The sequence below is a fragment of the Musca domestica genome, unplaced genomic scaffold (genome assembly GCF_030504385.1).
Source record: "Musca domestica strain aabys unplaced genomic scaffold, Musca_domestica.polishedcontigs.V.1.1 37, whole genome shotgun sequence".
Lineage (NCBI taxonomy): Eukaryota > Metazoa > Arthropoda > Insecta > Diptera > Muscidae > Musca > Musca domestica.
The window spans coordinates 5248783-5273042 of record NW_026712321.1 but is presented as its reverse complement, the minus strand read 5'-3'; the positions used below and the strand labels follow the sequence as shown (position 1 = coordinate 5273042).

General features: G+C 36.5%; 2 protein-coding genes across 5 annotated transcripts in view; one reads left to right on the top strand and one right to left on the bottom strand.

The window, feature by feature from the left end:
* The window catches only part of LOC101892294 (membrane-associated guanylate kinase, WW and PDZ domain-containing protein 1), a 71362-nt gene that overhangs the window by 24235 nt on the left and 22867 nt on the right, over positions 1 to 24260 (bottom strand). The gene's annotated exons all lie outside the window — the stretch shown is intronic.
* LOC131804007 (uncharacterized) lies at positions 14740 to 16708 on the top strand. The gene is made up of 4 exons (XM_059126129.1): positions 14740 to 15609; positions 15667 to 15807; positions 15867 to 16079; positions 16151 to 16708. The coding sequence occupies exons 2-4, from the start codon at positions 15688 to 15690 to the stop codon at positions 16697 to 16699; spliced, it is 882 nt and encodes a 293-aa protein (XP_058982112.1). The 5' UTR covers positions 14740 to 15609; positions 15667 to 15687; the 3' UTR covers positions 16700 to 16708.

The following is a 24260-nucleotide window of genomic DNA, read 5'->3' as shown; positions in this document are numbered from 1 at the left end:
AGGTATTTTTACCCTGATCCCGGGAAACTATTTTTTGTTGGGGGACGGACCTGGGACCCCAGATTTTTGACCCGAAAGTCCGGGTTCAAGACCCCGAAAGGTAAGAGTGTCAGCTATAATTTGGAAACAATTTTGTTAACACCCATAATGGGCCCTTTTTGACTTTTTGGGGGTTTCATAAAAAATCCGAGTCTAAAAAATCGACTTCCGACCCATGACAACTTACCCCTTCCTGACCACTTGTTGGATAGGTATTTCCATAAGCTTTCAATCGATACCCATATTGTCTATACCTGGATCCGGGCCCAGGCGGGGTCTTGATCCCGGACTTTCGTCAAAAATCTTGGGTCCCGGGTCCCCCAAGAAAAAATAGTTTCCCGGGGTCAGGGTAAACATACCTACCTTTGGAAAAAATTTCGAAAGAATCGAAAAGTTTTTACTAGAGTTATTCCAAATTTGGCTACTATCATCAAAATACCAAATATTGGGGTGGTACCATTATATGGGGGCCTATACGATATCGTGGACCGATATAGCCCAACTTCGAACGTGACCTGCCTGCATATAAAAGACTGATCTATGCAAAATTTTAGCCTCCTATCTTTATTCGTTTTGACTCTAGCGTGATTACAACAGAGGGTCAGAGGGTCGGACGAACAGGGCTATATCGTCTTAGAATTTTACGCTGATCAAGAATTATTATTTATTATTATTATTTCGATGAATGACGAACTTAACATACCCTCCATAGTATGTATGATGGAGGGTATAAAAATGATGTGCATATCAGAATTGAGTATATGGGTATGAGCGTAACTGAGAATTTGCCATTAAAAATCTCTCAAGAAAAGAGAGAGAGAGAAAAGAGAATAACCAGTGCCGCTAACGTATGTTTTTGGACAGCTTTGCCCACCAATGGTTTTACAAAAAAATCCCACTATCTATGTAAAATACCATGTACCACCCTAATACATCGCGTTATAATAAGTGTAACCTGTCCCGTTTTTTTTTCATTTTCTTTTGCATTTGTACTTTCATTAAGCCATCCATCCTTCCGTCTTAACTCAAGCCAGGTAAAAGTTTATTTTTCCCTGGAAAAAAAATGAGATAATACAACAACTAACTAACTACCAAGTCTCTCTACACTCTCCCCTCCTAAACCTCCTTATTATCCCTTGCAATTTTCTTTCAACTTCATTTTCGGTGGCAATACAACAACAAACTCCAACAGAATGGAAGAATAATTCTCAGAGTTACAAATGTATGTAACGGCAAAAGTACTGAGAACTTTTCTGGTGGGAGAATAGAGAAATAAGGGGAAGCCTCTCTTTCCCTCTCTTCACTCATTTCACATATGCCATGAATTGCAATTAACAGCTGAAAGTACGTACGTACCCACATTCAAGGCAAAAACAATCACAGTTTCATTTATTTTTTGCAACGCTTAATACTACTACTTGAGAGTAGCGATATGGGGGGCTGAACGATCCATGAGACAACAAGCGTTTTATCCACACACACACACACTTGTTGTGGCCCAAAGATAGGCCGCGACATTGCTTGCCACGCACCTCACCCTCCCAGCAGCTGCATTACGAATTTGCAATCTTTGGGGGAAAATCAAGGTAACTTCATTTTCATATCATGACATGGCATTGCATTTAAATTTCTTCTTTTTTTTTGGTAAACAATTTTCCGAAATTGTTAACCATGAAGTGGGTGTTTAACGGTGAATATATGAAAGGTGATTGGGGAAAAAGCGAGGAGAGGCGGAAAAAAGTTGTGGAATCGATGAAGAGAAAAATAAAATGACAAAAAATAGAAGAGGACCTTTTTCTTGGGAGATAAATTATTAAAAAAAATGTACATAATTTTTGTAGAAAATTATGAGAGGGTACTACAAGTCTCACCTGGCATTTTATGAAGAGGCAACTCTAAAATTCCCAAATTTTGAATGTGAACCACTTTGGATGTGAAGGCATTAGATGCGGCTGCATTTTCTAAATTGGAACTAAAATGCCTCCAAACGGACCATAGGGTACCAAAAACGTTAGTTTTGATATTCAACGAAAGGGACGTTTTCAAAATTTCTTAAAACAAGTTAAAAAGTTTCGGTCGGTTTTGCCGACAGATGTATACCCTCAGCCAATGTTCGATTATTTTAAAATCTTTTGACTTCTGGTTTGATTGATCAAATGTTTAAACCTTTATGCAGTTGGTTCCGAAGGAATTGGCCAATATTAGCCACTTCTTGTCGGACCTAAATAAATATGATATAAATATTGCGACGTGCTAAGTTTGGATTGTGTTGTGTTAATTTAAATTTTGGGATGTACCAAGTCATGAATAGAATCGGATGTCAATTTCACTTTTTATGAGCTTCATAGATTTTCAAAATTTTGAGCCTTTTTGGGGGAGGTACCAGAATGAGTGGACCGATATATTACATCTTCACTAACGGATCTTTTGTTAGTGGAAATAATGGGATGTATTAAATATAAAGAGAACCTGATTTCGGGTTTTATAAATGTTTTGGTTATTCCAAACTTTGACCCCTTGTGGGGAGATACCAGAAGGAGTGGACCGATATCTTCCATATTAACACCAGATCTTGGATTTAGGAAAATATTGGAATGTGTGAAACTTTAAGACAGTCGGATTCTAACACCACATTATAATTATTCAAAATGTTTACCCTTTGTGGGGGAGGTACTTGATAGAGTGGGCAAATAATATCCACTTTTTTACCAGACCTAGAACTGACGAAAATATTATGATTTGCAAAGTTGGAGCAAACCCGGATTATTGGTACTCTTTCTGTGCAGAAAATAATTTTTGTTTGTTTTTTTTTTTCTTTGAAAATTTTGACCTTGTATGGGGAAGGTACCAGAAGGAGTGGACCGATATTGTCTATCTTAACACCAGACCTTGGGTTAATATAAATATTGAGATGTGTGAAATTTGAAGACAATCGGACTCTTACATCATATTTTATGAGAGTTGCAATAGTTACTTGATGGAGTGAACCGATATTGTCCATTTTCACACCTAACCTAGCACGGACGCAAATATTGGTATATGCAAAGTTGGAGCAAAATCGGATTATCCTTTCTCTTTCTGTGCAACATATTATTTTCTTTGAAAATTTTGACATTTTGTGTGGGAGGTACCAGAAGGAGTGGACCGATATTGCCCATCTCCGAACTCGATCTAAGTTTGACAAAAATATTACGATGTACCAAGTTTGGATCAAATCGGATACTCCCTTCAAGAGTTATCGTGCGCACCAGCCAGACAGACAGACGGACGGACGGACGGACATCGGTAGATCGACTCCAAATGTTCTGAAACGGATTTGGTCCAAAGAGACCTAGGGTCTAAAACCGTTATTTCGACTAGGCACGTTTTGACCGTATCAAATGATATATACCCTCTGTAGCCATATGGCTGAGGGTATAAAAATCATAATTTTTTTCTAGTAAGAATTTCGAAAAAAAATCCCCAATTTATGGACAGGGGACAGACAGGTCAAAAGTATTTGAGATTTTTTTTTAATTCTTTTTTTTTACTAAAAATCCTAAAAAATCTACGAATTTTTGGAAAAGGTCCATGATGTTTTAAATTCAATATTTTCATAAAAATATTCATCAGTGCTAGGCCAGATGCGAGAATGGACAATATCGGTCAACTCCATCAAGTACCTTCCCCACAAAGGGTCAAAATTTTGAATAATTATAAATATTATAAAATATGACGTCAGAGTCCTCTCCTTGTGGTACCTTCCCTACAAAGGGTCCAATCTTTGAATATCCATGTAGCTCTAAAAACGCGAAATTGTTATTCGGTTCAATTCACACTTGGCACATCTCAATATTTCGATAAACGCAAGATCTGTTATAAAGATGGTAGAGATCGGACCATTTTCCAGGTACCTCCCACACAACGGGTCAAATTTATGAATAACCAAAACGATCATAAAATCCGAAATAAGCATCCGGTTCTCTTCATATTTCACATATCTCAACATTTTTGATAACACAAGATCTGTTATAAAGATGGTAGAGGTCGGACCATTCCTTCTGGTACATCCCCCTACAAAAGGGTCGAAATTTTGAATAACCAAAACAATCATAAAATCCGAAATAAGCAACTGGTTTTCTTCAAATTGCACACTCCACAATATTTTTATAAAACAAAGGTCTGATGTGAAGATGAAATATATCGATCCACTTCTTGTGGTACTACCCCCAAAAAGGGTCTAAATTTGAAATATTCATGAAGCTCGTAAAACACGAAATTAACATCCAATTCCATTCAGACTTGACATTTCTCAATATATCCATTTACACAAGATCATTTATAAAGATGGTAGAGGTCGGATCATTCCTTCTGGTACATCTCCCACTTAGGGTTCAAGATTTTTGAAAAACCAAAATGCTCAAAGAAAGCGTAATAAGCATCCAACTCTCTTCAAATTTCACACATCCAAATATTTTTGCTAACGCAAGATCTGTTGTGCAGATGATATAAATCTGCAAACAACTTCAGGTACCTCACCCACAAAGAGTCACAATCTCCAATGCTTATATCTCTCATAACTTGCGAAACAATTTGGTGATTTTTTATAACTTTCTAAATATTTCTCTCAACCAAAAGCATGAAATATGGAATATGGAATTTATCGGAATGTATGATTTCTCAGAAAATGGGATATAAATGTTCCTTTTCCTTCAAATATTGCACATACCAATATTTTTATCTGTATTAGATGAAGTATGAAAATGGAATACTTTGGTTCGCTATATATATATGTTACCCCACGCATATTTCTACATTTTCCAACAATTTGCACATATCTCAAAAAAGGTGAAAGAAGTAGTCGATATAGTCCAAATCTGGCACGTGGTAATAGTTTTAGGTCAGATACAAATTGCTTAGTATTGGCCAACTGATTCGGAACCTCCCCAATAAAGGGTCAACCGTTTGAATAATCATAAACCAAGGTTGGTGGTATATATCTGTCGAAAAAATCGATATAAAACCCATATAAAAATCCATGTTTTTGTGGACCCCCCAAAAATTCCCTTAAAAAACCACATTTAAAGTTTTGTAAGGATCCACCAAAAATTCCTTTAAAAATCCAGGACCACTAACTGTACGGATCCATTAAAGAATGCTGAAGAATGATCCACATGTGGATTAATTCAAAAATTCAGAGTTTGATCCCGGTTTGATCCATCCAAAAATTCCTATAAAAAAAAACCCCATTTAAGGCAACATAAGGGGTTTCATCAAAATCCAGACTTTTAAAATTTCAAGGATCTACGTTAGTGCTCCAGAGTAAATCCTTAAAAAATTCCATTGAAACTATTTTTATTTAGACTTTTCACTTTTCGGCAATATTTTTTTTATTGTGAAAATATACATTTCTCCCTTTGATGCAACGACAACAACAAAGAAATACCCTTTTCATGGCACTCCGTTTACTCTCTCTGGCTCTCTCTCTCTCGCTCTTGCTCTCTCTATCAGTATTCTTTAAAGTTGTTTATAGTCTATTCACTGAAAGCGTTCCACAATGTGGCCCAGAGAATAGTTCATGATATTTAACAAAATTTATACATTTATACATAAACATTTTTAATGTTTATTATAAATATGTAAATATGTGTATGTGCATCTGTATGTCTCCCCAGCTATTTGTTTATGTGAGTACATATTCTCTTCATACTCTATGTATTTTTTTAAAGATTCTACTTCTTGTTATTTTGTTTTTTATTATAGAAATGTATGTGTTTTTTTTTTTTTTTTGTACAACAATGGCATGGTTTTGTTCTGTTTTCTTGTTGTTAGTGTTGTTGTTGCTGCTGTAGTTGTTCTTTGTGGATGCATCACAGATGATAATAATTTTCTTTAAATGCAACACTTTGTGGACTTTTGATGTTTGATTCCTTTTTTTTTTTTGTCTTTAGTTGGAATATCCGTCTGCTGAGGCAAGGAAAGGGCTGGTCGGGGTCTAGCGCTGACAGTGGGCATCTTTGTGCTGGCAAATCAACAATGGGCATATGGCTGATGTTTAGAGTTTTCCTGGTCTTTATGAGTACCCACTGAAAGGAGCGAGAGAGACGGGAAGGGAGAGAGAGTGAGAGAATCGACTGTCAGACAACTTCATAGTGGTTCCCTTTTGTAAAGTGTGTTGATTACATTATTCCACAATAACATCTAAGATGATGATGATGAGTAACCATTGGGAGAGAGAGAGAGAGAGAGACGGGAAGGGAGAGAGAGTGAGAAAATCTACTGACAGACAACTTCATAGTGGTTCCCTTTTGTAATATGTGTTGATTACATTATTCCACAATAACATCTAAGAAGATGATGATGACGACGATGCATTTGAGAACTTAATTGCTCGGAACGTCATTAGCGTCACGGAAAATGTGCTTATTATAAATATTTTATTCTAATATGAAGATACATAAACACCAAGGATTGATTGAAATATGCATGTGTGAGTAGATTTCAGTTATGTTTGTAAACAATAAGATTTATTTATGTGAGAAAGAAAAAAAGAGAGGGAGAGATATGGTTATCTATACCTTTGTGCAACAAAACAAGTAAAATAGTATCAGTCGGTTTTTCCGACATATGTATACCGCCAGCTTTGACAAATGATATTTCAAACTGTTGACCCTTTATGGGGGAGGTTCCGAAGCAGTTGGCCAATATTGATCAATTCGCATCTGATCTAAGACCGATAAAAATATTACAACGTGCCAGATTTGGACTATATCGACTACTTCCTAAATTCTATATGAGATATGTGCAAATTTTTGGAAAATGTGGAAAAATGCTTGAGGTAACAAATATAGCGGACGGAAATATTCCATTTTCATACTTCATCTAATACAGATAAAAATATTGGTATGGGCAAGATTACAAAAAAATCGAACATTTATATCCGAATTTATGAGTTCGCATAAATTCCATATTCATCGCAGGTTTCTGGTTGAGAGAAATTTTTGGATAGAGCAAATTGTAAAGAATCGCCGAATTATTTCGCAAGTTATGACAGATAAAAGTATTGAAAATTGTGACACTTTGTGGGTGAGGTAACTGAAGGGGTTCGCAGATTTATATCATTTTCACAACAGATCTTGCGTTAGCAAAAATATTTGAATGTGTGAAATTTGAAGAGAGTTGGATGCTTATTTCGCTTTTGTTGAGCGTTTTGTTTTTCTAAATCTTGAACCCTATGTGGGGGAGGTACCAGAAGAAATGGTCCGATCTCTACCATCTTTATAACAGATTCTGTGTTGATGAATGTATTGAGATGTACCAAGTCTGAATGGAATCAGGTGTTAATTCAGCGTTTTATGAGCTTCATGGATATTCGAAATTTTGATCCTTTGTGGGGGAGGTACCAGAAGGAGTGGACCGATATATCCCAACTTCACACCAGACCTTGGGTTAGTAAAAATATTGTGAAGTGTGTAATTTGGAGAGAACCTGATGTTTATTTCGGATTTTATGATCGTTTTTGTTTTTCAAAATTTTTAACCATTTGTGGGGGTGGTACCAGAAGGAGTGGTCCGATCTCTACCATCTTTATAACAGATCTTGTGTTGATGAAAATATTGAGATATGCCGTGTCTGAATGGAATCGGATGTTAATATTGTGTTTTATGAGCTTCATGGATATTCGAAATTTTGATCCTTTATGGGGGAGGTACCAGAAATAGTGGACCGATATATCCCATATTCACACCAGACCTTGGGTTAGTAAAAATATTGTGAAGTGTGTAATTTGGAGAGAACCTGATGCTTATTTCGGATTTTATGATCGTTTTTGTTTTTCAAAATTTTAACCATTTGTGGGGGAGGTACCAGAAGGAGTGGTCCGATCTGTACCATCTTTATAACAGATCTTGTGTTGATAGAAATATTGAGATATGCCGTGTCTGAATGGAATCGGATGTTAATTTTGTGTTTTATGAGCTTCATGGTTATTCGAAATTTTGACCCTTTGTGGGGGAGGTACCAGAAGGAGTGGACCGATATATCTCATCTTCACAGAACATTTTGCGTTAGTAGAAAGAATCTGATGTGAGAAATTTGAAGGGAACCGGACGCTTATTTCGGATTTTATGGTCGTTTTTGTTATTCTAAATGTTGAACCTTTGTGGGGGAGGTACCAGAAGAAGTGGTCCGATCTCTACCATCTTTATAACAGATCTTGTGTTGATGAAAATATTGAAATGTGCCGTGTCTGAATGGAATCGGATGTTAATTTCGCGTTTTTTGAACTTCATGGAAATTCGAAATTTTGACCCTTTGTGTGGGAGGTACCAGAAGGAGTAGACCGATATAACCCATCTTTACAGAACATTTTGCGTTAGTAGAAAGAATCTGATGTGAGAAATTTGAAGGGAACCGGATGCTTATTTCGGATTTTATGGTCGTTTTTGTTATTCTAAATGTTGAACCTTTGTGGGGGAGGTACCAGAAGAAATGGTCCGATCTCTACCATCTTTATAACAGATTCTGTGTTGATGAAAGTATTGAGATGTACCAAGTCTGAATGGAATCAGGTGTTAATTCAGCGTTTTATGAGCTTCATGGTTATTCGAAATTTTGACCCTTTGTGGGGGAGGTACCAGAAGGAGTGGACCCTTATGTCCCATCTTCACAGAACATTTTGCGTTAGTAGAAATAATCTGATGTGAGAAATTTGAAGGGAATCTGGTGCTTATTTCGGATTTTATGATCGTTTTTGTTTTTCAAAATTTTAACCATTTGTGGGGGAGGTACCAGAAGGAGTGGTCCGATCTCTACCATCTTTATAACAGATCTTGTGTTGATAGAAATATTGAGATATGCCGTGTCTGAATGGAATCGGATGTTAATTTTGTGTTTTATCAGCTTCATGGTTATTCAAAATGTGGACCCTTTGTGGGGGAGGTACCACAAAGAGTGGACCGATATATCCCATCTTCACACCAGACCTTGGGTTAGTAAAAATATTGTGATTTGTGTATTTTGAAGACAATCGGAGACTTACATCACATTTTATAAATGTTAAAATTATTCAAAATTTTGACCCTTTGTGGGGAAGGTACTTGATAGAGTGGATCGATATTGCCCATTTTCGCACCTGACCTAGCACTGATGGTAATATTAGGATATGCAAATTTGGAGCAAAATCGTATTATCCTTTCCATTTCTGTGCAGTGAATTATTTTCTTTGAAAATTTTGACATTTTATGGGGGAGGTACCAGAAGGAATGGTCCGATCTCTATCATCTTTATAAGAGATCTTGTGATGATGGAAATATTGAGATGAGAATAATTTAAAGACAATCGGACACTTACATTACATTTTATGAGAGTTATAATTACTTAAAATATTTAGGAGGTACCAGAAGGAGTGGCCCGATATTGCCCATCACCGAACTCGATGTTAGTTTGACATTAATATTACGATGTACCAAGTTTGGATCAAATCGGAAAATCACTTCGAGAGTTATCGTGCGCACCAGCCAGACAGACGGAAGGACCGACATCGTTAATTCGACTCCAAATGTCCTGAAACGGAGTTGGTCCAAAGAGACCTAGGGTCTGAAACCGTTATTAATGAGGCTGTTTCGGCCGTATCAAATGTTATATACCCTCTCTGGTCATATTTCTGAGGGTAAAAAAAGAAAAATCCAGCACAAAATAAAGGGAAAAGTTTCGATAGGCATTTCTGGCCATTTCCGTGGTCCAGATAATTTATGGAAAAGTCTACTAAATTTTTCCCCGCATTCTAACTTTTCCCTTTCCCATCCATGGAAATTGAAAGGCATTTTGTCCCATATTTTCTCTTTCGATACTCGGATGTGATTGGATTTGATTTTTGTCTGTAAATCTACACTCAAAGAAAATTGCCCGTTCAATCGGAGCATCCATTCAATCACAGCTTTTTAAACTCTTATATTATTTACAGTTTAGCTGGCAATTAAACAAAATCATCAACAAACAATCATAATTGGCTCAATTAAATTAATTCATTTGCAGCTGAGTCCATCCATTGACCTCCATTCATCAATCCAACCATTCAAGCCATGTGATTTTCTTTGAGCGAATTGGAAAAAAAAACAATCTATGACGACTGCAGATGAAAAATGCCATTAAAGTAGAGCAGGGCAGCGGGCAGCAGCGGGTAAAATGCAATATCTTTTGTATCAAACATGCACAAACATGCATAGCAGGCAAACAAAAACAAAATTTAAATTAACCCAACCAATGACCTGGAAAGATACATAGCAGCCATAGCTTCAATGGGGGGTGGGGGTTTGGAGGAAAGAGAATGAGGGACTGGGGATTCACCTGCCACATGAGTCAGTGGCTTTCAATGGCCACCTTTGACCCCCTAACCTGCCAAAACGAGGCAAAGTCCGCCTGTTCTCTAGCAAAGCATCCTCCTCCTCATCATCAGACTTTCCAAAGCATTTTGTGGGCTAAAAGGCCGTACAAGGTTACATTACCTTTTGTTCAATGCGATTTTCTTTCTCCCTCTCTGCTTTGCTTTTCAATTTTAATTGGAAATGGTGTAGAATGAATGATTCCTCAAGCAGGCAGGTAGCCAGCCAGTCAGTCACTGGCAACATAATTGAGTAGCTGCTGACCGACCAGAAGCTTCACAGCCGAGTTACGGTTCACTGCATATCTCTCTCTCTACTCCTGTCCTCCTGTCCTCCTTCCACCTTTATCTTGCCACATTTTTATTCATGATTATGGCCATGTTTGCCATTTGATTAGCAGCAGCAGCAGCCAACCATTTAAATAAAGTTTTATTTTAACAGCTTTTTTTTAACTGAGCCGATTGTTTGTTTGTTAGCTTTTTAACAGCAACAACAACAACAACACCAACAACAAACTTCTGCCATTGATATTGTTTGACCAACAAAAACCCTATGTGGAGCAGCAGATATTTTTAGACTTTTGCAATTCTTTTCCATTTTTCTTTTTTTTTTTGAAACAAATGAAAAGCAAGAAAAACGAGAGCATAAAAAGGAAATGAAGGAAAAGCCTACTGTTGTTGTTGTTGTTGGTTTAATAAACTTTAATTATCATCCATTTCACTTCATATTTGTCCCAGAAGCTACCTGGCCACTTGGCTACCACTGGCCCACACCATTTGGCAAACAATGTTGCCAGAGATACACACACACGCACGCTAACGCACAGATACTGGTATCTGAAAAATGGCTAAATGACAATTTAATCAGGTGGGCTGTGAGGCTACTACAAAGAAGATATCAACACAGCAGGGAAAAATGGACGATGGAAGAGTAGTAGCTCTTCTATAGTCCATAGAAGAGCTAGAGCTCTTCTATAGTCGCTAGAAGAGCTAGAGCTCTTCTATAATCGCCAGAAGAGCTAGAGCTCTTCTATAGTCGCTAGAAGAGATAGAGCTCTTCTATAGTCGCTAGAAGAGCTAGAGCTCTTCTATAGTCGCTAGAAGAGCTAGAGCTCTTCTATAGTCGCTAGAAGAGCTAGAGCTCTTCTATAGTCGCTAGAAGAGCTAGAGCTCTTCCAAAGTCCATAGAAGAGCCATAGCTCTTCTAAAGTCCATAGAAGAGCTGGAGCTCTTCTATAGTCCATATAAGAGCTGGAGCTCTTCTATAGTCAATATAAAAGCTGGAGCTCTTTTATAGTCCATATAAGAACTGGAGCTCTTTTATAGTCCTTATATGGAGCTATAAGAGCTGGAGCTCTTCTGTAGTTCCTAGAAGAGCTAGAGCTCTTCTATAGTCCAAAGAAGAGCTGGAGCTCTTCTATAGTCCAAAGAAGAGCTGGAGCTCTTCTATAGTCCAAAGAAGAGCTGGAGCTCTTCCATAGTCCAAAGAAGAGCTGGAGCTCTTCTATAGTCCGCTGTATCCTTCAAAGAGATCGAACGCACTGTCGGTACGCACGTTAAATAAAGCAATTTTCTCTGCAAATCATTTAATCCAATTAATCAAAAAGCAAACAATTTCCAAGTCTTTTTTTACCTATTGGTTTTTTTAGTGAATTATTTAGTAAAGTAATAATAAAAATGTCGGTAACCGAGGAACAAATTAAAAATATTTGTGGACAATGTTTGTTGGAAATCAAAAGCAATTTTTTTGTTCGATGTTATTACTGTAATGGGCAATATCATTTTTCTCCTTGCTGTTCACTCTCTGAGAGCTCATATAAAAGCATGAGCCATACGAAAAGAGTAGGATGGAGATGTCAAAAGTGTACATCAAAATCTCCCAACATTGGATATTTGGTTTTACCAAGTGAAAATGAGCACCATCAACATAACTCTGGCAGTCAACAAAGCAAACAGCAAAGAACCGAGAGTGATGAAGCTAACTGTAGCAAGAGATTTAAAAACAATAATACACCAACATCCTCCTTAAATAAAAACTACGAAAGCTTATCACAAAACAGAGACATAGAAGAGTTTAAAATCGGTTTCGTTAAGCTAGAAAATTGCATAAAACAACTCACGGAGAGTATTACAACAATGAGTACGAAATTGGATGAAACGAGAGAAGATATGAACAAGAATGTATCAACACTAACAACACAAATACTCGACTTGTATGAGAGAGATAGAGAGAGAAGCGAACAAATTCAGAAATTAAATGAGAAAGATCAAGAAAGATGTGCACAAATTCAGATACTCAACCAGAGAATAGAAAAGTTAGAACAAAAAGCGATAAACAAAAACATTGAAATAAGCAACGTTAAAAACATGAATATCGAGGTCAGTGAACTGGTAGCCAAAATTGTTGAGAAAACGGGAGTGCAAATTTGCAACTCCGATATTGAGAGAACTGTGAAGATAGATAAAAAGAACAAAATAATTATAGAGTTCTCATCGATAAGTAAAAAACGAGAGGTAATGAAAAAAATAAACAGGCACCGACTGCAAGTATGCCAAGGAGTTGATGAAGGTGGAATTGAAAATACTATATTTCTAAATGATGAGTTAACTCCACACAACAGGCGCTTGCTTTGGATGACCAAAACTAGAGCAAAGGAGTGTAAATGGAAATTTGTTTGGGTTCGAAACGGATGTATTTATGCTCGAAAGAATGAAAATTCTCGATTTATTTTGATAATTATTTTGATTATTTTGATTTGGAAAGTATAAGCGAAACAATGTAAGTTTTTCACAGTTTACCCCACAAATTTTTGCACAACGAAAAGAAAGAGCCTATCAAAGAGAAAGCACCAAATTAAATGCTGATAAAACTAGAATATTAAAAGACTGAATTAATAAAAAACACAATAAATATACAAATTTAAATTTGTTTCTTTAATTTCGTAAAATATTTGGATTTTATATTAAAAAAAAAACAATGAATTTTATAAAAGATACAATCTGCAATTTCAATGAAATAAATGCTAAATATATAAATTTCTCTGTGTCTATGATACATATGAATATAAGATCTCTCAGAAAAAATTTCTTGACTTTTTTAGCCAACATTTCCAAAATAATAAACAAATTACATCTGATAGTTCTTTGTGAAACAAACATAACAGATGATGAGAATTCGTTCTATAATATAGATGGATTTAATTCCATATTTTTAAACAGAGCTGTTAAAGGAGGAGGAATTGCTGTGTATATTAAAGACACTATGCAATTTAAAAATTTGAACACAAACATGTCATCGTCTGAAATTGGAAGGATAAACATTACGGATAACAAAGATTCAAGTTTCACAGTATTGGCGATATATAGACCTCCAAACAAAAGCACAACTTTATTCTTGCTCGAACTTGAACAAATTCTAATAAATATTGGTAACAAAGAAAAACTAATATTAATAGGCGATATTAATATCGATATCCTTAAAAAAAATTCAATAACGTCAAAATATCTTGGCATTCTGTCAACAAATGGATTGAAATGTATGATATCTAACCCAACAAGAGAAGACGAAACGCGAACTACAAAAACATGCATAGATCACATCACAATCAGATGGAACAAAAATCTAAAGGAGGCTTACTCCGCAATTGTAACGACAGAAATATCAGATCACCATGCGTTATTTGCCAGTGTAGATGAAACAAATAAGAATGAAAAGCAAGACATTCAAAACAACAATAAATATAAAATCAATACCTACAATGTTAATAGGCAAATAAGAAATATTAATTGGGAAGAAATTATAATCATATCTAATAATGCAAATGATCTTTTTAATAATATATACAGAACGTTTAACAAGATATATGAAAATTCAACAATAGAACACTCAAAAAAGAAAAACCGCAATGGTCTCCCATGGATGAATGAATACATACTTAATTCTTGTGCTATTAGAGACAAGTTGTACAAAAAGTGGGCTAAAAATAAACTCAACAAAACCAACGAAATTGTTTATAAAAATTTTAATAACAAACTAAATAAACTTATAAGTAAAGCCAAAAACGATCATATATATCATCAGTTTATTAGAAATAAACACAATATGCGTGGAACATGGCAGGTTATAAATAATGTTATTGGAAAGAAAACAACAAATATAGATGATCATATCAAGCTTAGCTTTAACATGAAAAATATTAAAGAAATATCCGATAATTTTGCGTCAAACTTTAGCCAAAATGTATTAAATATAGTTCATCAGTGCAATATAATAACATTGAATATACGTACGGAAAGAGTCATACAAAACTCAATGTTCATGGAAAATGCTACACTGAGGGAAAAATCCCGTTGCGAAATCAAGCACGTATGTTGTCATTTTCGCAACGACCCGTTGTTATATTTTTCAACAACGGCTGTTGGTGAATTGTGCACGAACGTGCTCAAATTGACACCGAGACGTGGTCAACTTTCGGTACCAACAACAGCCGTGCTTAATTTGTCCATTTGTAATATTGGTAATTGCAGCCGATTACACACGAGTAAAAAATGACAACGGTGGTGCATGATTCACACACGGTCGTTGTCAATATGACACCGGTCGTGTATGAATTATGCACCACCACCTGCATAATGATGCACCACCGTTGTTACTTTGTACACCGACGTGCATGAATCGTACACGATCGTTGCCATTTTAGCAACTACCGTGTATGAATCATGCACCACCGTTGTCATTTTTTTTACTCGTGTGCAATCGGCTGCATATTTACCATTTTTTCCGTGTTATTGAAAGAGAAAGGACGCATTGTGCAAAAAATTTATTGAAAATGAATAATAATTCGCAAGATCCTCAAAATATCATTGGTGAGTTGTTAGAAATCGATGGCAATATTGTTGTGGTTCGCGATACAAACCATTGCAGCAGTCAAGATGCGGAAAACAATGAGGACGATTATATGTTAAGGGAGTTCTTAAAAGGAATAAATATGGAGTCGCTTTTTAAACAATTAAAAGGTAAGTAAATAAAAATGAATTTTTCAGTTAATCAGTGTAATTAACAAAGAATTTTCTTTTTTGTTCTTTTAGCATCACATGTAACATTTCGCAGTTTGCAGTACTTGAAAAAAGAAGATTTAAAGGAAGCAGTGCCACCATTGGGACTGCGAGTTGAATTCAGAGAAAAGCTCTTTGCTTGGAAAAAACGAAAGGTACGTATTATTTGTTTTACAGTGTTGAACTCAGTATTAATATTGTCATAACAATAGCTCGGGATTGATGACGAAACTATGTCAGTTCCATCTAAAATAGGTGAATGGTGGAAACGCAACGAGACACCTGCAAGTACTCCTGGTACTCCCGACACTACAGGTTCGAACTGCTCAAAAGCCAAAGGAATTTTGTCAGAGGTAAGGTAAGAGTAATATTTGTGTAAGCATAGTTAATGTAGTTTTTTTATTTAATATAGGATCTAACGGAATTGTTAACACATACCTCGAAGGGGAAACTAGCGCTTGAATGTAGTAGCGTTAATAAGAAATTAAGTGACGAGCAAAGAGATGATATAATTAATATAATTATTGAAGATATTTTAACCAACAATGTTACTCTTTACACTCAAGACTATATGCGCATATTGGATGAAATTTGTTCCGTTTTTCCTCTTGAAAACGAAATGAGGGTAAGATTAACAATATAAACAACGTATCTGATTATGTAGTTTCTTAACTTATAATATGTCTTTATTTTTAGGATTATTATTACATTTCAAGAAAAGGAAAGAACAACGCAAGCGGAAAACTTTATGCCAAGTATAGAAACAAGAAGTCCAAAAGAATAAAGCTTTTGATTTCCGAGCCTAGCACAAGCAAAGCAGCAACTCACACATCTCCTAATTTTTGTAACAAAGATGTTCCCGAAATTGATGAATCAGTTGAAAATTCATTGAAAGCTTCCTTACTAAGAGAATGTAATGATTGGGGATCGATCTGCGAAAAATGGAAAAGATCTTTTAACATACGGCAAAGAGATATAAAAAATTTAAGTAGCCATACATTTCTCCTTGAATGGACGAAGTTGTCCGATGCAAGAGCTTCAGAATTGGTAAGTAGCCATGAGCTATTTATTTGTATATGGATACTAATGTTTCGTTTTAGGTCAACATTGATTTCGATATTATGTATCCACAGAAAGGCAATCTTCTACTTTCTAAATGGGACCAATTTAAGAAAAAAATTTACAATTATTATGGGAAAAATATTCATAACGAACATTGCAAACAACTCTTCGCAAATGTTTTGACGGCAAGCAGCATAGGTAAATTTTAATTCCTGATTTATCATAAACATTAAAAGTAATATTTATTTTATATTTCGGTTGCAGATGCTCAAGATTATATATACGCAATACCAAAATTGCAAAGTGTCTGATGACATTTTTTTTAAGGGAACTAGGTATAAAAAAAACTATTATTTAGCAACAAATAATGCCGCAATTGAACTTTTCAAAATTAAACATTTAATAATTGAAAATGAAAATGTTTACATTTTATGTAACCAAGTAAAAGTTAAAAACTTTGATTACCATTTACAATCGTATGAAGTTGGTTCTCTGAATGAGGATACAATTTTTTTAATACCAATTTTAGATTTTATTACTTACCCATTTCACTTATATCCTATGAATAATGGAAAAGTTTATTTCAGATTTAAGTTAATTTAATTTGTTTCTATACATTGAATATATGTAATTCGAATTGTTTTGTTAAATCAAATATGTATTTATATTGAATTTATGTAATTGGTTTCGTTCAATAAAATACTTTTCAAAAAATGTCGTTTCTTCTACTAAGGGTATAAAATGGAAAAGGAACGGATATCAAAAAATGACCACCATTGATTTCAATCTGACAACGGGCGTTGACAATCCGACAACGGAGCGTTGACAATCTGACAACGAAGCGTTGACGATCTGACAACGAAGCGTTGACAATCTGACAACGGGGCGTGCTCGAAATGACCACGTATGTGCTCATTTCATGCACATCTGTTGTTGAAATCGTTGCCAAAATCTCGGTGTCAAAATGACAACAGCGTGCTCATTTTGACACCAAACGTGGTTGATACACTATCATACACGGATGTGGTCATTTCATACACGGATGTTGTCATTTTTTCTCTGGGTGTACGGAGTTTGAGATTAATGGAATATTAAAAACGCTAAATACGAATAAATCTGCGGGCATTGATAATATTAGACCCATTGACATTAAAAATAATGCTTCTCTTCTCACCCCCATAATAACAAATTTAATAAACCAAAGCATATCTGAAGCGTCGATACCCCAGATACTCAAACAATCACTTATCAGACCCATATACAAAGGAGGAAGTAAGGCAGATTACGCAAACTATAGACCGATATCAATCCTTCCTATATTAGAAAAAGTTCTGGAAGAGGTTATAGTGCGAAGACTGAACAGCTTCTTAACCAAATATAAAATAATAAATAGAAACCAATATGGCTTCCAAAAAAACAAGAATATCAATCAACTCCTAGGCCACTTTTCAAACCATATAAATAAAAACTTAAGTCAACAAAAACAATGCATCGCTCTTTTCATAGATTTCAGTAAAGCCTTCGACACTTTGTCGCATGAAAAAATAGTAAATGTGCTAGAAAAAACTGGAATAAGAGGCAGATGTTTGAAATGGTTTCAAGACTATCTCACATACAGGTCGTTTAGAGTCAGAATTGATAACACAAACAGCTATGAACTTCCAACACAATACGGTGTTCCACAGGGATCAAAATTGGGTCCAATATTATATTTAATATATTCCAATGAAATGACGCTCAATCTACACAACAGTTCTTCGTACACATACGCTGATGATACTGCAATAATTGTATCACATTCGGATATAAATGAGGCAACGTCAACAATGCAGCAGGAATTTAATATAATAACGAAATGGTGCCACGATTACGGCTTGATTATAAACCCAAATAAAACTAAGATTCTGCATATCAGACCTAAAAGTTCTCCCAAACACAATATTCGGATCATATTTCATGATAATGAATGCATACACGGAAACACATTAACGAGAAATCAAGAAAAATGTACCATGAATTTAGAAATCGTTGAAAATTATAAGTACTTGGGAATTTATTTGGATCAACACTTTAAATGGAAAGATCACATCGAAAAACTACAGAAAAAGTTAAGAAAATCAGCGTTTGCGCTTTATCATCTAGGCAACTATGCACCCTTCTTTATATTGAAGCAAGCATACTATTCCCTAGTAGAATCGCATTTACGACATGGCATTACAGCATGGGGAAATGCCAGATGCTGTAGAATGTTACAAGAAACACAGAACCGAATTGTTAAATATCTACATAAAAAATCATACCATTCGTACAATAACGGAAATGTAACAGTGTCAACCAACAACATAAGCCAGATATACAAAAACCTAGAAATCCTTAATATAAAACAAATATTTTCAATTGCAATTGTAGGTGAATTCGCTGACGACCGAAACCTAGCTGAGAAAATTAACCACGAACAAAGTACCCGGAGAAGACTTGAAGGACGTTACAAAATACCGAAATTTAAAAACGAATATGGAAAGCTCGCTCTAGATGTCGCTCTACCAAGCACCCTTAATGAACTTCCAAAGGAGATTCCAGAAATTAAAGATAAAATATGTAGAATAAAAAACATTAAAAAATATTATTTGCAAACGTAATGTAGTACTAAAAAATGAAGTCTATAGCAATGGATAATATTAAATCTGTATATATATATATTTATAAATACTATTTACAGACAAGCCGTTTACAGGCTTCGTAAAATAATGTAATTATGATATATTAATGAAAAAAATAAAGAAAGTACTATAAAAAAAAAAAAAAAAAAAAAAAAAGAAGAGCTTGAGCTCTTCTATAGACCCTAGAAGAGCTAGAGCTCTTCTATAGACCCTAGAAGAGCTAGAGCTCTTCTATAGACCCTAGAAGAGCTGGAGCTCTTCTATAGTCCATAGAAGAGCTGGAGCTCTTCTATAGTCCATAGAAGAGCTGGAGCTCTTCTATAGTCCATAGAAGAGCTAGAGCTCATCTATAGTCCCTAGAAGAGCTAGAGCTCATCTATAGTCGCTAGGACAGCCTGAGCTCATCTATAGTCCCTAGAAGAGCCAGAGATCTTCTATAGTCCCTAGAGGAGCTGGATCTCTTCTATAGTCCCTAAAAGAGCTAGAGCTCTTCTATAGTCCCTAAAAGAGCTAGAGCTCTTCTATAGTCCCTAGAGGAGCTAGAGCTCTTTTATAGCCCCTTAGAAGAGCTGGAGCTCTTCTATAGTCCCTTAGAAGAGCTGAAGCTCTTCTATAGTCCCTAGAGGAGCTGAAGCTCTTCTATAGTCCCTAGAAGAGCTGAAGCTCTTCTATAGTCCCTAGAAGAGCTGAAGCTCTTCTATAGTCCCTAGAAGAGCTGAAGCTCTTCTATAGTCCCTAGAAGAGCTGAAGCTCTTCTATAGTCCCTAGAAGAGCTGGAGCTCTTCTATAGTCCCTAGAAGAGTTGGAGCTCTTCTATAGTCCCTAGAAGAGTTGGAGCTCTTCTATAGTCCCTAGAAGAGCTGGAGCTCTTCTATAGTCCCAAGAAGAGTTGGAGCTCTTCTATAGTCCCTAGAAGAGCTGGAGCTCTTCTATAGTCCCTAGAAGAGCTGGAGCTCTTCTATAGTCCCTAGAAGAGCTGGAGCTCTTCTATAGTCCCTAGAAGAGCTAGAGCTCTTCTATAGTCCCTAGAAGAGCTAGAGCTCTTCTATAGTCCCTAGAAGAGCTAGAGCTCTTCTATAGTCCCTAGAAGAGCTGGAGCTCTTCTATGGTCCCTAGAAGAGCTAGAGCTCTTCTATAGTCCCTAGAAGAGCTAGAGCTCTTCTATAGTCCATTGATGAGCTGGAGCTCTTCTATAGTCCATTGATGAGCTGGAGCTCTTCTATAGTCCATTGATGAGCTGGAGCTCTTCTATAGTCCATTGATGAGCTGGAGCTCTTCTATAATCCATTGATGAGCTGGAGCTCTTCTATAGTCCATTGATGAGCTGGAGCTCTTCTATAGTCCCTAGAAGAGCTAGAGCTCTTCTATAGTCCCTAGAAGAGCTAGAGCTCTTCTATACGGCCTAGAAGAGCTAGAGCTCTTCTATACGGCCTAGAAGAGCTAGAGCTCTTCTATACGGCCTAGAAGAGCTAGAGCTCTTCTATACGGCCTAGAAGGGCTAGAGCTCTTCTATAGTCCCTAGAAGAGCTAGAGCTCTTCTATAGTCCCTAGAAGAGCTAGAGCTCTTCTATAGTCCCTAGAAGAGCTAGAGCTCTTCTATAGTCCATAAATGAGCTGGAGCTCTTCTCTAGTCCATTGATGAGCTGGAGCTCTTCTATAGTCCCTAGAAGAGCTCGAGCTCATCTATAGTCCCTAGAAGAGCTCGAGCTCATCTATAGTCCCTAGAAGAGCCAGAGATCTTCTATAGTCCCTAGAGGAGCTGGAGCTCTTCTATAGTCCCTAGAAGAGCTAGAGCTCTTCTATAGTCCCTAGAAGAGCTAGAGCTCTTCTATAGTCCCTAGAAGAGCTAGAGCTCTTCTATAGTCCCTAGAAGAGCTAGAGCTCTTCTATAGTCCCTAGAAGAGCTAGAGCTCTTCTATAGTCCCTAGAAGAGCTAGAGCTCTTCTATAGTCCCTAGAAGAGCTAGAGCTCTTCTATAGTCCCTAGAAGAGATAGAGCTCTTCTGTAGTCCCTAGAAGAGCTAGAGCTCTTCTATAGTCCCTAGAAGAGCTAGAGCTCTTCTATAGTCCCTAGAAGAGCTTGAGCTCTTCTATAGTCCCTAGAAGAGCTAGAGCTCTTCTATAGTCCCTAGAAGAGCTAGAGCTCTTCTATAGTCCCTAGAAGAGCTAGAGCTCTTCTATAGTCCCTAGAAGAGCTAGAGCTCTTCTATAGTCCCTAGAAGAGCTAGAGCTCTTCTATAGTCCCTAGAAGAGCTAGAGCTCTTCTATAGTCCATAGATGAGCTAGAGCTTTTCTATAGTCCCTAGAAGAGCTTTCCATTACGTTAAACGTTTTTGCATTAATCTGAGTGCGTTCCCTGTCGTCTAAATCCATTCATGCATTCATTTATCTATCCATCCACTCTCCCAGCTATTCATGCACTCACTCACACATCCATAACTGTTATTGTCCATAATATCCATTTAAAAAAAGAGTAGTCATTTAATAAAGTGCACTTTCCCTTTTTTGTTGCTATCTATCTCTACATCATCATCTATCCAGAGCACTTTCTCTCGGCAAAAGCTCCCCTTCCACCCGCCAAAACGTAAAACAAATAAAATGGGGCAAATGGGTGACTGGCCAGGACTTCAGTCTTTGAAAGTAGTCACCAACCAACCAACGATCCACTTCGACACTTCAAACTCTGCTCCCCTCCAATAATTTAATATTTATGAATTTGATGGTGTCACACAAAGGCAAGTCTTTTTTTGCGTGTATGTGTGTGTGTGTGGTGCTGTTTGTTGTTATTGTTGTGTTGGTTGTCTGCCTGAGAGGCTGGCTGACCAACTTTTTCTCCCCAAGTTTGTGAATTACACACAGTTTATTTTTCATAAATAGTAAAGTGCTGAACTACTTAGCCGGCAGTTAAGTGAAGAGGAAGGGATATTGACAGGATTAAAGGATTAAATTGGGGACATTAGGCTGATTTCAGAAAACAAAGAAAGTCAAAATGGATGTCATGAAACGGTTGAAAAGCGTTTGAGGAAATGAAACTTTCAAAGTAGCTTGGGGATGGATATCTAGGCCCCTTCGGTGGGTATAGATTCTTCTCCAAGTTTCTGGGAGGATTACTTTCTATGGAATACGTCCTAAAAATTTCAGAAGAAGAAAATCAAGTTCAAAAATAGAACATCCGACATTTGAATCTTTAGGCTCTGGGCATAACATTTCCAGCCTTTTATGGTAGAGTCCTTAACGCATAAGGAAGCAATCTTCTAACAAGGAAGCCAAAAAAAAAACTGAAAAAACAATCAGCAAACTTCGAGAATCGAATGCTCAATGTATGGGGGAGGATTCTCAAGGTATTGATTTCTCAGCTATTGTGAAGATACAAATAAATATATTAAAAAAAAAAAAAAAACATCGAACTTTTGGATCATTCGGATTTGGGAATAGCATTTCCAGACTTTTGGGTATATTCCTTAGGATAGGGAACTTGGTAGAAATTCTCAGTATTTGAAAATGGATTATCTGTGACCCTTTGTGGGAGACGTACCAGAAGGAATGGTCCTATATCTGCCACCTTTATAACAGATCTTGTGTTGAAGGAGATATTAGGATATATGATGTGAATTGAATCGGATGTTAATTTCGCGTTTTATGAGCTTCATGTGTATTCAAAATTTTGACCTCTTGTGCGGAAGGTACCAGAAGGAGTGGACCAATATTTCCCATTTTCACAGCAAATCTTTTGTTAGTGAAAATAATGGAATGACTGAAGTATGAAGAGAACCGGATGCTTATTTCGGATTTTATAATAGTTTTGGTTATTCAAAACTTTGACCCTTTGTGGGGGAGGTACCAGAAAAAAGTCCGATCCTTCCCATCTTTATAAGAGATCTTGTGCTGACGGAAATATTGAAATATACCAAGTCTGAATTGAATCGGATGTTAATTTCGCGTTTTATGATCTTCATGGGTGTTCAAAATTTTGACCCTTTGTGGGGGAGATACCAGAAGGAGTGGGCCGGTATATTCCATCTTCACACCAGACACTGGGTTAATGAAAATATTGTGATGTGTTTAATTTGAAGGCAATCGGACCCTTACATCACATTTTATAAGAGTTATATTTAGTAAAAATGTTGACCCTTTGTGGGGAAGATACTGGATGGAGTAGACCGATATTGTCCATTTTCGTACCTGACCTAGCACAGATGCAAATATTAGGATTTGCAAAGTTGGAGCAAAATAGGATTGTGCTTTCTCTTTCTGTGCAGTAAATTATTTTCTTTGAAAATTTGGACCTTTTGTGGGGGGAGGTACCAGAAGGAGTGGATTGATATTGCCCATCTCCGATCTCGATCTAAGTTTGACAATAATACTACGATGTACCAAGTGTGGATCAAATCGGATACTCCTTTCGAGAGTTATCGTGCGCACCAGTCAGACAGACGGACGGACATCGCTAGATCGACTCAAAATGTCCTGAAACGGATTTGGTCCAAAGAGACCCTAGGTCTAAAACCATTATTTCGATGGGCCACGTTTTGGTCCTATCAAATTATATTACCCTCTCTAGCCATATGACTGAGGGTATAAAAATTGATAGCACCTTGGAGAATTTGTTGATGTCTTTGGGAGAGGATTTTCAAGAATTGATTTATTTTCCCTTCCGGGAATAAATGTCCTTCATTTTGGGGAACAACCATTTGCAACTTAGGTAAGGGACATGGTGTTCTCATTCCTTGAAGATGGATGGATTTTTCAGACTTTGCAGATGGACTCTCAGGCAATAAATTCCTCATCAACTGAAATTGAAATTATAACCCAAAACCTGTGAAGATACAAAGATTTTTAAAAAATCTTAAGGTTGAATATTTAGTGTCTGAGAATACATTTCCATCAAGTTATAAATTTCAGATTTTAAAAAAAAGTATCCCAAGACTTTAATGTTAGTCAAAACTCTCCAAAATTGACATCCCTCATCTTAGGATACTCAATTGCCATGGATGCATAGAATTCCTCATCTCATCAGGATATATTCCTTGTTCAATGAGCTAAAAAAATTTCCATGCTCTAAAGAGAGATTCCTTATGAGAATAG

What these genes read in the sequence shown, in the direction of transcription:
- LOC131804007 (XM_059126129.1), top strand. Translation starts at nt 15,688, where the DNA reads ATGTCAGTTCCATCTAAAATAGGTGAATGGTGGAAACGCAACGAGACA. An exon ending in CCAAAGGAATTTTGTCAGAG is followed by an intron (nt 15,808 to 15,866) that starts GTAAGGTAAGAG and finishes TATTTAATATAG; the next exon opens with GATCTAACGGAATTGTTAAC. An exon ending in CTCTTGAAAACGAAATGAGG is followed by an intron (nt 16,080 to 16,150) that starts GTAAGATTAACA and finishes CTTTATTTTTAG; the next exon opens with GATTATTATTACATTTCAAG.